At 38.7% G+C, this 15,099-nt stretch overlaps 1 protein-coding gene across 2 annotated transcripts in view; it reads left to right on the plus strand.

Moving 5' to 3' along the window:
* FHOD3 (formin homology 2 domain containing 3) overlaps positions 1-15,099 on the plus strand; it is a 377,898-nt gene that overhangs the window by 53,065 nt on the left and 309,734 nt on the right. For both annotated transcript variants that reach the window (XM_066560163.1, XM_066560156.1), the window contains exon 3: positions 2,368-2,432. In XM_066560163.1, coding sequence (XP_066416260.1) covers positions 2,368-2,432 — 65 coding nt within the window. The remainder of the gene's footprint in view (positions 1-2,367; positions 2,433-15,099) is intronic.

Genomic DNA, 15,099 nt, shown 5'->3' on the forward strand with positions numbered 1-15,099 from the left:
GGAGATAAAAATTAATGTTTGTGTGTGTGAGAATTTTCTGTCCTGGGAGGTATTACGGTTGCAGTGATAGTGTAGAACAGAGCCTCTAAAAGAGATCTTGCTCTAGGTTTTGCTTTAAGTTTTCAGGGGTATTTGTAAAGAGGTGAGGTTGAGGAGGAAGTAGCATCACTTTTGAAGCTTGGAGAACTACCAAAAAAATAAAGGCCTTGTTTATACCATGAAACATTGTGTGTTGGGTTTTGAGAAAAGGAGGAAAAAACTCTATTAAATTGTAATGGGCCTGAATCTCTACAGGCCTTAAAATGGTGCTGATTTCTCAGTTTCTTTTAGTTGAACAGCTTTTCAGGATGGGAAGAATAATATGTCTGATTATATAGACTTCCTTTTTCTTTGCTAATTCTGGGCTATCCTTTTACAGTTTTGAAATAAACAATCTTGACTCAATTCTTCTCCTTGACAAGTCCACGAAGGAAGGGAGATCAAGAGAAACAGTTTCTGTGCAGAATCAGATGCAGGGCAAGAGGTTTGGTCAAAAATTCTTCACTGACTTGGCAAATTCAATATTCCAGAGGAATCCTGGCATTCCTGTGGGGAGGAGCAGCTGTTAAAATCTGCAGAATATGAATGCAGGCAACGACTGTGTCCTACCAGAAAAAAAGGAGGCGTTTAGGTGGACAGAGAGTGAGTCCTAAACCTGGAACTGCTCTAGGGAATTTCACAGTCCGAACTACAGCCTGCTTTTGTGGGGGCAATAGCATGTGCTGCTTGGCACTTCAAGTTATTAAGAGAAGGGTGACACTTTGCCCACTAATGATGTCCAAATGGATCCTTTAAAGAGTAATTTTGATTAAAGGTTTTTGGTTTTGCTTTTTTTTAAAAAAGCCCTCTGTTTAACTTTTTTTTTTAATCTATAGAGAAATAGATTACTGAAACTGAAATCAAGTCCTGTATTAGCAGGTACACAGGTCAACATTAATCACCTTTTTTCAGGTCCTTACTTTTCTTTGTTTTCCCTTATATTTTCCTAAGGGCAATATTTTTCTGAAAATACCTGTCACTAGTTCCCTTCCTTTCTTCCCCTGCAAGTCTTTCTGAGAAGTAATATAAAATATTTTGCTTAGTTTTTTTCATGAAAATAATGAAAAATATTTTGTTCTGCAAAATAACTGTGGGCAGGAAAACAATAAGGTGGGGAAGAACTTCTGTTATTACTAGAGAATTGTTTTAAGTTACAGCCAGCATAAGATTCTGCTGGGTGTCTGTGTAAAGGGTTTGGGCCTGAATCCTCTCAGCAGAGTTGCAAAATATGTAACTGAGAAAGATTGTGCTGGTTTGTGATCTAACTTGTATGTTGAATTGGGTCTACAGTTAGCATGACACACCTAAGCTTCATTCTAAAAACAGTGTGTCCTCATGAGTGTTTTCCCACAATAAATTCACTGAATCACAGAATGGCTGAGTAGGAAGGGACCTCTGGAGGTCATCTGGGCCACCTAGAGCCACTTGTCCAGGAATTGCCTTTTTAGTTTCAGAAAAAAGAGGGAGAATACGGTGCTGTACAAGCATTTTTTATGTTTTTCTTACCCTCCCACCTTCCATCAGGTGAGCGGGTTGGGTGCAGAGACAAGGTGTTGTTGGTGCCCTCATGTCAGTGTGCAGGTGTAGCGCCTAGAAATCAAGAACTGTCCTCTTGTCCAAGTTGAAGAAATGAAACTAAAGGTAAATTAAGTGAAAACCAAATGAGGTATTTAGCAGCTAATTAAAATTGTCACTCCATTTAAGTCTGATATGGGGCTGAGAGTCAGAGTGGAAAAGGACCTTAGTTTTGCCTCTTTTCATGAAAAACATAGCTACTTTTGTGCTTTAAAAACGCATTGGGCTACATAGGCAGGCAGATCTGTGAAAGTGTCAATGATTTGTTTAACCTTGGATTTTCTTTTAATGCTTAATTATGCTTAGCATTGAAGTATTTCTGTGAAAACTAAAATGTGCACTCATCACTTGATACTTCTCTAACACAGTTTTCATTGTGGTGGGCTGTCCTTGGCAATTGTCCAGATGCCTGCCCAGCTGCTCTCTTGCTCCCTGTCCTCAGCAAAAGGGAGGGAAAATAGGATAAGAAAACTTGTTGTTTGAGATAAAGATGGAGAGATCCCTTAACCATTGCTATCATAGTCAAAACAGTCTTGATGAGGAAAATTAATTTATTGCAAATTAAAATGGAAGTCGATTATGGGAAACAAAGACAAAATTTCCAGTGTCTTCCCTTCCCTCCCACCCTTTTTCTCCTAGGCTCAACTTGACTTGTTTATTTCCAGTTGCTCTTCTTCCTCACTATACCTTTACATACTTTTCTTCTCATTTTAGGAGGGGCAAGAAGCACAGCATAATTCTGAGGACCCAGCTCTCAGTGAGAGTCCATGCCTGCATTGGTAAGTTAAGTTGCACGTGTCTGAAAGAGAACAAACAGAATTGATTTCCAAGAAGCAAATCTGGGGAGTATGAATCAGACTTGGCTGTATTCCAAATTGACAGTAATGGCCAATAAATTGATTTTATTATTTTGTTTGTTGCATGCTGCTATTAGGTTGTATTAACTACACTACCCTTAAAGCATGTTAAATATCACAGGGAAGTATAGCATTTGACAGTGATGTCAGATGGCTGGGTGGTTCTTTGAAAAATCTTCAGTTATCTGTCTTGTCACAGCCTTTGTGTGCACCTGAAAAAGACTGTGTTCTGGATTGGGAATGGGATCTGAAGAATTGTTGGCTGACAGCTATCTGCTATCTTTTAATAGTATATAAAGTTTATTACTTCACATATTGCAGATCTTGGCTGCATGTTTGTCATTATCACAGTGTCACTTTCTTAAAAACCCTGGTTAAAACAATGCTGTCACAAGGAAAGGTCTAATGAAAGTCATAATATGCGTGTCAAAAGAGCTTCGAGGTTCCATGAAAGGAGGCTGATGGCGTTAATATGTTCTCTATGAAAGGTCTGGGATGGTGTTAATATGTTCTCCAGCATCCTAGAGCAGAATGTTTGAGTGTCAGTGGCAAAGGTAATGCTCATGTCCTGGTGACAATATGACAGATTCTATGGGCGGCTGGTTTAAAACAAAAAAAACCATTAAAAATCCTGTGTGTCTGTGCCACAGTTGTTTTCAGCTTCTCCATAGTAGATTCAACAGTGTATTATGTTTAACTTGTTGGTCTTGGTTCAAGATATCATAGCTGAAGCCTTGAAATATAGATATCTTCCTTAAAAGAAGAGGAGAAAGTCAAAGTTTTGTGTCATTTCTACAGTGACTTTGGAAGGATTCAGGCATTAAATACAGCTAAACCTTTTCCCCTGCCCCCAGGATATGTTATGAAATGGCATTTCTGAGAATTTGAACTGAGTATAAGCAACCTACAGAATTCCACAAATACCTCTCATTGAGAACAATCTCTAGGCTGCCTTGTGTAGGAACAGTTTCTCCTCTACTACCATTGACTTGAGGAAGAACAGTAGAGCAAGCATACGTGTAAAGTGTTAGAGAAGGAACAGAGATGATGCAAAGTATAAACTGATTTTATAAATGTGAGTGAAATTAAGAACAGCTTGTAGTAGATTGTCTTGTTAGGTCTGGAAGTATATTTGGCAAAACAGACCAGTACAGCAAGACAAGATTTGATAAGTTTCCCGGATTGAGGTTTTATAAAAAGAATTTTCATGTAATTTTTTTTTCTCCAGAGTGCAGCCATCGAGGAATTGGAGCACATAAGGTTCTGAGTGTCGATGTGTGGTTGCATTGTTGTTATCTGTTTTCATTCAAGCTTACTGTGGGCAATTAGCCATATTACTGTGCACGTATCTTAATTGTTCCTGTATGAAAGTGTAATCCCTTGTCAGGTGCTGTTGCTCTCTGGTGGCAGTGATGCATTCAGCAGTGAGTACAGAGGAAGCCAGGCTGCAAAACTTGGGTCCAGATTTCAAACTCCTAGAGAAGAGGTGTGTTTGGATATGGGCTTTTGGCTTGGTTCATTATAGTCAGAAAAGCCAAATGCAAGTTCTGGATCTAATTTCCATCCCCCCTGCTGAAGTTTAGTTTTTTGGGGTAAGTTTTTGTTTCAGACCCTAGGTGATGTAATGTAGTTTCTTTTCTCTTATTTTCTGTTTCATTTCTTATTTTCTTTTTCATTTCTTTTCATATGGAGTCTTATTTTTTGGTATGGGATAGTTTGAAAGAGTCAGGGAACATTCTGTGTTTCTTACTACTGGCACTGTTTGCAGAGCTGTGCCTGGCAGTCAAACCTGTCACAGAATAAGAGGGCTATTTCACTGGCACAGTGGGTACTGCTGGTGTGTGTTTGTGCACATCAGCTGCCTGTTAAGGTCTCTTTTGAAATGCAAACATTAGGTTTAGGTGTTAAAAGATATGTTACATATTTGGAGTAGAAGCCAGGAGCTAGAGGAATCTGAGATGGTGTTACATGGAGTAAAACTGTCACGCTTTGGGTGTTTTCTTTCAGTCTTCACAGTCTCCATGGAAAGAATTGTGGTTAGCAATGTTACTGACTCTGCAAAGTCCCCAACAGGTAGCTAGGGCTGCTTTCTGAGAAGGTGTGGTTTGTTATGTAGTGACCTTTCTGTAGAGCCTCCTGTCATCTTTGTATTCAGAGTTTCTTCTTAAGACCTGATAGGTGTAAAGAAATAGCTCTCCTGCCATAAACTCTCCCATTTTGAAGCTGGATCACTATTTTTTTCCCTCTTCCTAACTCATTGTACTTTTAAATTGTGGGAAATAGCAGAAGTGTTTATGTTCAGATGTTCAGATAAAGTTTTCCATCGTCAGTGACTTCAGATCTCTGGAGAATTCATTGGGCTTCAGTGTCAGAGGATGTATTGACTACATCTACTACTACTGATGTTTTAGAGACCTGGGAAGACTTAGCAAGTCTCATGTCAAGTGGGGTAGGGTTTTTGGTTTCAAGCAGAGCAGAGAAGGAGTAATACTTAATAACTTGAGTGCAGAAGTTGTGGTATTTTCTACCCTGTTAAATACAAGTCCCTGTTAAGTACCTTAATTTAATGTGTTATTGCTTTCTATTTTTTTTCTCAGCCCTCAATTTGACTTCTTATCTTATGTACATACTAAGGACTTTCAGCATGAAGGAATAAATTTTCTTTTTAATATTACTCTATTCTCCCATTTTGGCTTAATCCTGATTAAATTATCAGGATTAATTAATAGCCAATACTTTTAAGTGGTTTTAATATAAACTTCAATATTTAGAATGTTTCTTTATATCAAAAGAACATTGCTGAAAGCAGTTCTGTTCAGAGAACGTAACTAATTGAAAATTATAGATGTGTTTTTGTACTTGTTGATGTCCAAAGACCTTAGTGGAGTAATCATAAAATCATAGAATAGAGATGGGTTGGAAGGAACCTAAAAATCATTTAGTTCTAACCTAATGACTAAAAGTCATTTAGTTCTAACTCCCTGCCATGGGCAGTGATGCTACCCACTAAAACAGCTTGCCTCATCCAAGCTGGCCTCGAGCACTTCCAGTGATAAGGCATCTACAGCTTCTCTGGGCATCCTGTTCCAGTCTCTCAGCACTCTCACAGTAAAGAATTTCTTCTTAACTTCTAATTTAAATCTGCTCTCTCTCAGTTAAAAACTATTGCCTTTTGTCCTATCACTAGCCACCCATATATAAAGTGGCTCTTCTTTTTTAAAAGACCCCTTTGATTACTGCAAGGCTGTTATAAAGTCTTCTTGAAGCCTTGTCTTCTCCAGGCTGATGAGTCCCACTTCTCTCAGCCTTCACAGGAGAGGTGACCAGAGGGCTGGAGCATCTTTGTGCCCTTCAGACTTGCTATACCGGGTCCATGTCCTTCCTGTGCTGGGGACTCCAGAGCTGCATGCAGAGCTCCAGCTAGGGTCTCAAAAGGGCAGAATAGAGGTGCAGAAGCCCCTCACTCAGCCTTCTGGCCATACTTTTGATGCGACCCAGAACATGATTGGCCTTCTGGGCTCTGAGTGCCCCTTAAATCAGATAGTGTCAACTGTAGGGTTTTTTTTCCCACAAGCTTTTAAATTTGACCTTTTATTCAAATCACATTTATTATGAGTTACTACCCTTGTGGGAAAAGTCTTTTTAGTATTTTTGGCAGCCATATGACTTTGTATTTACTGTGTCTTAACATTATTTTAGTTTGTATATATTTAACAATTACAGGGCTCAGCTGAAGCCTTGATAAAGTCTAATGTAAATGAGAATGTAACTATAGAAAGTGAACACCAACAATGTCAAAGTTTTAGCCCCTGAAACTAAATGGAAGGTTGTAGTCAGAGCAACATGATGACAGTGAAGTTTTAAAGATCTTTACCAGCTCCACTTTTCCTGCAGAAGGACTTGGTTTAACCATTAGGTCCTTCATTGGCCAGCTCTGTTTGTGGCTCCTGCTTCATTTGTTTGTTCATTGCTTCATGGCTTTTTTCTCAAAATCTGGTGTGATCTCTGAGAGGCAAGGCACCATTTGCTCTCATATATCTGGATGCTGTATTTAGCCCAAGAGAGCCCCCATGTCCTTTTCTAAAATGCTTATTCCTGTGATGTTAAATCAGGAGTGTTGCAATCAGTGCTGAGAATGATGTTTGGACAGGGATCCATGACAATGACTTAGAATGATTCTGCCAAAAGAAGTTTGGTGTAAGCTTCAGTTGTTAATACAATGTAATACAAGAAGAATGCAAATAACAAAATTTGATGTGATTCTGAGTGAATGTATTGACCTGGGATTACTTAGAATACTGTGGCTTGGAAGGTTAGCAAATGTTGCAAGGAGTATTTTAAATTTTACTACCTTTCTGTGTCAGTTTATTATTAAAAAATCCTCCAAAACCCCAAGCCAAATAAACAAAACCAACCAAAACACATGCCCAGGACCCTCAGTTGGTTATTTAAATGCTTTTGCTTTATAAAATTACAGTTTTTGTATGTTTAGATCTCTCTCATATGTTTGTGCCAAGTTTTCTTTTATCTGCCAGTAGATTAAAAATAATTTGCATAGATATTTGTGTATATTGCATTTCATAGCTTGATCCAGTGAGGGCCCTAAACAGTGTGCAAGTGTATTATTGCAAGAGTCTTGCAAAATGTATAATACAGCTTCGGTAAAAGTTGTTATAGCCATTTTATAATCCTGTTCTATTGGTTCTTGCATGTGAGTAGATGCAGAGTTACCTCCACAGTGGATTATTCCCAACTCTGGGACACCAGTGCTGCCGTGCTGCACAGCAGCTCTTTCTAGCCCCTACTATCAGGGCATTTGTGTTAACCAGAGTGTTAGCACCAATAACTCAGCCTTTCCACAGTGCTCTTGGGATTATCTTTTTGATATCCCCTTGCTCTTAATATCATTTATGAAATGTAGCCATAAATATTTTCTTGAGCATGTATTGTTCTGGGATACTTGAGGGAAGCTGTAAGCTGGTTGTAACCAGGGAGCTAGTAGAAGCCAGCTGTTTTTATTTGTCCTGTAATAGCTGAACTATGCACCTAGTCCTTTTTTCCATGTACAGTTTTCCCTTCTGTTATCCATTATGTGGACTTGTTGCATGTGTTAGAGCAGATATGATTAGATTCTACAACTATTTCTGCATCTATTGAATCTTCTGGTAGGACTTGCACCTCAAGCATGTGGAGGGACAAGTTCCTCCGGAATGGAACCACTCTGCTTTCAAAAAGACAAAATCTTGTCTTGAGTCTGTAACTTTACCTGGTCCTCTGTTGCAGAAAAGTTGAGATACATGGACTGAAAGGGGGAAAAAACATGGTTCTTCCTCATAAGAGCATTGAAGCTCTGAAAAGTCAGTGCTGTTATGGTTAAGGAAACGTGAAACCATGTTGCATTTCATTCTCTGAGAACTAAGTTAAGCTTGAGCCTACAACCCATGTTCTTGGTACTGTCTCACATGAGATGCTTCTCCCTGCAAATATCATTACCCCATTTCATCCTTCTGGATTTTGTGCATTTGCTGAGTGCTGGAGTAGGTTTTTCATGGCCATGGACAATTTGAAGTTCCTCTAGCTCACACTTTAAATCCTTGGTGCTTTGTTTTTTAAAGGAAATAACTTAATGGATTTTAAAATAAACAGCTTTCTTTTGATAAGGGAGTTTCTGAACACACTAAGAAAAGGAGTCTTACTTAAAAGCTTTCCTAAAGGCAGCTTAATTGTAGGACTTTGAGCTGTTCATTTGGGCAAGTAGTGATACATTCCAAAGAAAGAGAGGAACTTTGGGTTGTTTGAAGGACATTTTACAGTTTTATGTTCAGTGCTAGGCATTCCTAATAGAAAACATTTTCAGTCTGAGAGAGGGAACATGTGGAGAGCATTAGCAGTTCAGTAAAATGTGCAACCAATTCGGATTTAATTTAAAGGGAACAAAAGAGGTGCCTTGAGAATTTGTCGGAAGCGCTGTGGTTTTGCCTTCTTTGCACTGATGGTAACAGGGGAGAGAGAGAGAGGTGAGTTGAAATTGCTTTATCGAATATCTTCTTAGCATAATTGGGACCAAAAAGACTGTGATTAATGGATTTAATGGTGCTACACAGGGATCTTGCATGCATTATGGATTTGTAATCATGATATGCTTCCTATGACTCTTGCTGTAACTTGGTAAAAGTCCTGAATTAAATGAAGATAATAAACAACATGCTTATTAGATGTAAACTGACATCACACAAATTGAAAAAACCTGAAAAGGAATGCCAGAACTCAGGGGGAGTTTTTTAAGGGCTAGGCTTTTTTTAATAGAATAATTTGAGTTCTAGTTAAAGCAGTGCACTCAGTACTTACTGGGGCCTGCATCCAGATGTGATTTGAGATATCTGGTTCAACTCTCTTTGAGTGAAATGTGAAATAGCTGCAAAGTCTGTGATAAAAATACCTTTTTCAGCTTTTAGGATTATTTAAATTTTCTTTCCTGAGAATGTGGAACACAGATGCTCTAAGTAAAATCCTCTGGTTCCCACATCAGATTACTTTGTGAAAAATCTATCCATATAAATAACTTGTGGTTTTGCTTTAAAAATGTACACCTCTATAAATTGAAATGTTAGATTTCTGTTGTACTTGTCATGCACATGTTTAGTCAGCCTCTTTTGTGGGTATGAACCATGGTACTTCCCCATAACCTGTGATTTACCTTCTGTTATCTCACTGAGAAAGCTCTGGGCAGTCCTGTAGGATCTCAGAAGTTGTTTGAGACAAGGGTAGATTTCCAAGATTTGCCCTGCATATTTGGTTTAAGTTATGATACTTAAATAGACTTTTTAGCAAGAAGAGCCAAGAGGCTTTAGAGCAGGTAACAGCTCCACTAGTAATGGCATTTTCATATTGAAGTGGTTGATTCTTGCATTAGATGGCCTTGTTCCAGATTTTGAAGGGACATCTCTGGGGCGTGCTAGTGGGATGCTTTTCTTGTCTCGGGAAGCCTTGTTTTAAAATGTGAAAGCTTATCTGTCTCAACTCGCACTAGGAAGCGTTGCAGAAAATGAGTGAAATGTATTTGAATTTTGATATCCTCTTTCTGGCTTTTTTTTCCTGATAACTTTCCTTTTTTTTTTTTTCTTTGTTTTGTTTTTGCCATATGTAAAAATCTGCAAGGAAGATGGAATCTGTTTTTGATTCTGAACAGTGAAATTTAAAACAAGTCCTATTTCTAAACAAAATAAAAACAACAACTAAACTTCCTCAATCGTCTTCAGTGGTACTATAAAGGAAACCATCTCCTCATAAAGCCAGGAAGGTAAATTAGTGTGATACTTTCCTTCCCACTGCCCAACAGAAGTCCATTTAGACTTGTTTCAGATTTTTTTTCTTAAAGGACTTAAAAAGTATCATATTATTGATAATGGAATTTTTGTAAGTGGATTTTTCCACTACAATCTAAACATATCTTCTTGAAGATTAAAAAAAAGCTATACAAAAATTTAAACCGTTTACAGCTGCTTATAATGGACTCCTTTGAAAGAAATGGTAACAAGTTTTGTATCTATGTTAATGAGGTCAGTGCTATTGATAGCACATCAATAGCTGCTGATAGTTTTCATATAGTTTCCCTTTTTGGCTATTTGCACTTCCTACATGCATTATAGATATTTGTGTTGACAGACAAAGCAGTTCTTCCTCATATGGTCTGTATTCAGACTGTTAACTCATTTTACTGTCGACTGAAGTACAGCAGGTTCAAGCCCTTAATTAGGGGAGAAAAAGGTTCATATGAAATATCTTCAAATAAATTAGCATTACACTTGGAAAAGAACAGAATTATTTGTTTCCTGCCTCCATGTAAACCTGCTCTATACATAAGATATAAACCAAACAAGTGAATTGGATTCAGATTAGTTCTCTTGAAACAGTCTAGCACGCTCTCATGTTTTAAGCTTTACCCTGTAGAACAGTAAAACAAAATTAAGGACATAAACTATGGAAGCAAAATTAGAAGCTGTTACTTAAAAGCTGTGGGTTTGGAATAGGAAATTTTGCTATTTTCATGTGATGTTGTTTTCAGCACAACTTCTGATTTAGCTTTGTTTGGAATGAAGGCTGAGGGTTGCTGATTTTGCTGAAGTGGAATTGGGCAAAATGTAGTTCCATCCTTTCTGAAATGTTGCAAGATGCATGACCTGCTCATGTAGTGTAATAAAAGGGAAGAAGGGTGTTAGTTCATAAAAAAGGGAATCATGCTAGAAAGTAAGCTTCTCTTCTCTTCAAAATTAAGCATTACATGTAAGCTTTTGATGCCTTATGATGGTTTATTTCATATTAGCTTAAAAAAGAAAAAGGTGTGCATGTCATTGAAATGCAAGGTCAGGAGATGCATGTTTGAACATTGTCAGACTGATTATCTTTAAAAATGGCATACTCAAAATGTTCAAACTCATGGTCAATGATGCTTCAAGCAAATGCCACTTGCCAACTTTTTGTGAACTTGCTGCAAGGCCAGGTATATAAGTGGGCTATGTTGTTTCAGTCGTTTACTTACTGAAAGGAAGGTTAGGTTTTATTACCATTTGAAGATCTCACTGCGGAAGATGATATAAAATAAATGTGTTTCATAATGCTGTTCAACTGATTTTTTTGTATGGTTTAATAACTTTCCTTCCCACAATGATATGTAATGATAAATGCACTATCTCATAATTCAGCAGTCAAGAAATAGTTGTTCCCTGTTGTTGGTTTTCATTATGGCATTCAAGTAGTGTGTACTGTTCTTTCCTTGCCTTCAGCTATTCTATTCCTCTTTCATTTATATTCTTTTCATCTTTTTCATGTGCAGCTGCTTTTATTTCTGTAGAAATTAAGATGATTTAATTTGTAAATTGTGTGCTTCTCAATTTATTTCTTTCATGAAAGAAATAGTTCAAAGATTGAGGACCTTTATTTAAATAGGTGGCAGAGCACCCTGATGTAATATATGTTGTTTTCTCTAAGACTCTCAAGTGAGATACAACAAATCAACCCAATTTCAAGAATAAAGTGTTTACTATCATGAAAAACGTTGTGACAGTACCTCTGGAAGCATTTAGATGAAATTCTTGTTTTGGGCTCAGAACATGCCATGGTCACATGTGCTCATGAATAGTGGAAGAAGCACCACTCATTTTCATTATGGTTTTTGTGCTTGTATGAGCTTGATGAAATTGAGGAAATCATAGTATCTCTGTCTGGAAAAGGGGAAGAGAGACATGGCAGTATTTAATTTGGAATATTATGCAATGGGGAAAATTAGCTTTATTTCACAACTTTTCATGTCTTCAAGTGTTTTTAAGTATGAGCTGTCCTTTTTGTGGGTGTGGGTGTTTTGTTTGTAGGGGAGGGGAGAGTTTGGTTTTGGTGTTGTTTTTGGTTGGCTGGTTGATTGGTTTTCTTGTGTTTTTTATGTGCAGCATCTGTATTTTAATAATGATAACCTCTTCTTTAAGGCTTTCTTTTCCTGCTTATGACTCAACAAGGCACATAAAAATTTAGGCTATGAAGAGGTAAACTTACAACCTCTTTATTTAGAACCCCAGCAGTTACTGTGGCTGAGCAGCATGCTATTGTAAGATGTAGGATGTCATAAGCTATGTCAATTCATATTTAGCAGTTTGAGATAAGTCTAATATGTATGAAGTTATGGATCAGGTTTCTTTTAACCTTTCAGGCATTAAATATTTAGCTCTGGTCTTTCTATTAAAACATGAAGAGGAATATGTTGGTAAACTCTTTGCTTAATAAAGGTCCTATTTTTGCAGGTTTATTTCTCCCTGTGGCTATACACAAGGTTTACACATCAACTTTAATGGCCAGAAGAATGTCTAAAAACTGGCATACCCAGTTAGCTTGTTTCTGTACTGGGGAGTGAAATATAAATGTTGGATGTCTTCCTTACTTCTTCCCATAATCCTAAATTCAGATTCAATGGACACTTAAAAGCCTATCCAGAATCAAATGCCTGTGGAGACATTTGCTTTCTCCATGACTTTGTGTGAAATAAAGAAAGCTGAGAGTGTGGAAGAGTTCTCATCTTGTTGGGCATGGGAGGAGGCTTGGGACTGATCTCACCTGTGCCCAGGGGCTGGGGCTTTCCTCAGCCCTTTCAAGAGTAGGGCTTATTCTGCCATGTGTGGGGGCTGCATGAGCTGTTTTGGGCAGGGAGGGTGGTGGTCATGCTGGCAGGATGGCAGCCACCTGTGACTGCCTTTCTGCTTCTTGCTGCTCAGAGCATGCATGAATGGTTCCTTGTAACTGCATCACAGATACATCAGGAGGCTTCCTTACCTTCTTTTTACCCCCGTGCTGTTACACTGACATACTTGGTGTTGCACTTAGGAAAAACTTGCCGTAGAAAATGTGGGTGTGTTTGCATGCAAGGTCTTGCACCATAAGTAACTAACCAGAAAACCTTTATCAAATCCCTCACAAGAAAGTTCTGCTATGTTATTCTCTTCAACAACAGTACATTACAACTTAGTAATTTTTATTAATACCAATATGTTAAAATTCACAGTACATTAAAAATACTTTGGAACCAGAAAGAGTGGATGAGCAAATAAAATCCACCCCTATATCTTTGCTGGAATAGCCAGGTCCTCCTGCAGTATTCTCAGGGGTGGTGTAACCTGGGAAAAGGCCACTACAAAGATACTCTGAACAGCTCCTTGAAGCCCTGGCTGTGAGCACATGCTGTGCTTTTGACACAAGGTGAGTACAAGTGATGAATAACAAGCACCTATAGCTACCCTAGACAACACACTCTGGTAGCAGTGACTGAGTCTCTTGGGTTTTTCACCCTGAGCTTTGTGATCTGCACATTGTTGCCACCATGGTCTTCCTGTTTTATATTGTGTACTGCTGCTGTTGTGTGTGGTCTTCCCTTCTGTACAGTGCATGTTTCAGGCTGACATTCAGTCATTTGTAGATCTTTACTAGGACTTTGGGAGTTTTTCTAACCCAATAGCTGTGAGATTTAATCTTTTTGTTTTAAGCCAGTAAAATGCATATAATTTGGTACCAACTAGCAGGACCTAAAGGACCATCTGTGGTAGTACCTGCTTGACTAGCTGCCTGTTACCTTGAGGTGCTGGGTACTGTTTCCAGCAGGCCCCTGGGGATTTATTGGGAGGGCAGGAAGTGGGAACAATTCAAACACAGAAATTCCCAGTTTCTAAATTTCTCAATAGGAAAAAACAAAACAAAAAGCTTAACAGGAAAACCTCAGGTGCTATGCAGAAAAAGCAATTGTATCTGTTTTGTGAAGGCAGAAAACCTTTTGTCTTACTCTTGAAAATAAAACCAAAAACTCATAAAAAATGATCACCCAGGCCTTAAGAGAACCCTCCAATGCAAAAAAATCCTCCAAATGCAACAAGGAAACAGTATGGATTTAGTTCTTCCCTCATTTCTTTGAGTCAGGAAAGCAGTGAGATCCTTGCAAGCCTTTTTTCAGCTGCCACGTTGCTTCAGGTTGTCAGGCAGAGTTATTCTTTCTCATATTGCTTAAATTGGTTTTAAGTATGTAGGAAAAACCTGTTTCTAGGTGAAGGTTTACTGCTATAGCACTGCCAGGGTTTCTCTTGTTGTCAGCCTCCCAGTGATGCCAGGTATGCTGCTTGGCCGCTGCATCAGCCACTGTGCTGCCTCTGTCATGGGGAGCAGAACCAGCCCAGAGGGCACACCAGAGCATGTCAGTTATGATCCTGTCCTGAATTGCTCTTGCTCCATTGACCATAAAGGGAACAGATCTGGGAGACAAATTGCCTGGTTGAGAGGTATGCATGTGGTCCATCGCCCATTTTGGTTTCTGTCTTCAGAGTCCTGATAGTCAGTCTCAAATGATCGCAGCTTTTTATTGAAGTTTGGTTCCTTGCCAAGCTCTGAATATAGTTGCACTGATTTCTTTTTCCTAGTTGCTGTCAGAATCTAATAGATAATTTGTGTATGTAAATTTGGAATAACTTGCTGGAATAACTCCTCCAGAGTTTCACTGGAAAGAAAGTAAGGGTAGGATTCAGAGATTCAGGCTGTGAGTTAGCTCCATTGGCTCTAAGGCCAATCATATGGAATCAAATGGAGATGGAGTCTGCTCCGCATGTGTAGTGAAAGCTTTGCTAAGACTGAGACAGAAGTTATCAGCGTTGGTGCACAAGACTTTCTGGGCAAACCCTTGCCCCAAGAGGTTTGGTGTTACAGTTGGTCCATTCTACCCTTATGGAAAACCAGTCTTGCACTCAAATGAGATGGTGCTTTTTGATAACTTGTACCAGCCAGTTTCTCAGGAGTCAGATGTGCAGGTACATGCCTTCCCAGGAAAAGAGGAAAGTTAAGGAGTTTTACTCTGGTCTTTCTGACATGACTGCCTTCAGAGAAAGCAAGGAGCTTCCCATGTTGCAGAGCCTGCCATATTATGTGCCAAGCTGCAAATGCTTAAAAAGGGGATTTCTTTTCATTTTGTCTATCTCCTGTTGCTGCCAAAGAGTAACTTTCTGGCATTGCCTGCTCCTCTTCCGAGCCTGATGCCCTGCAGCTGACAGTTTCTGGGGGCGGCTGCCTG

This window comes from Molothrus aeneus, chromosome 1, assembly GCF_037042795.1.
Source record: "Molothrus aeneus isolate 106 chromosome 1, BPBGC_Maene_1.0, whole genome shotgun sequence".
Lineage (NCBI taxonomy): Eukaryota > Metazoa > Chordata > Aves > Passeriformes > Icteridae > Molothrus > Molothrus aeneus.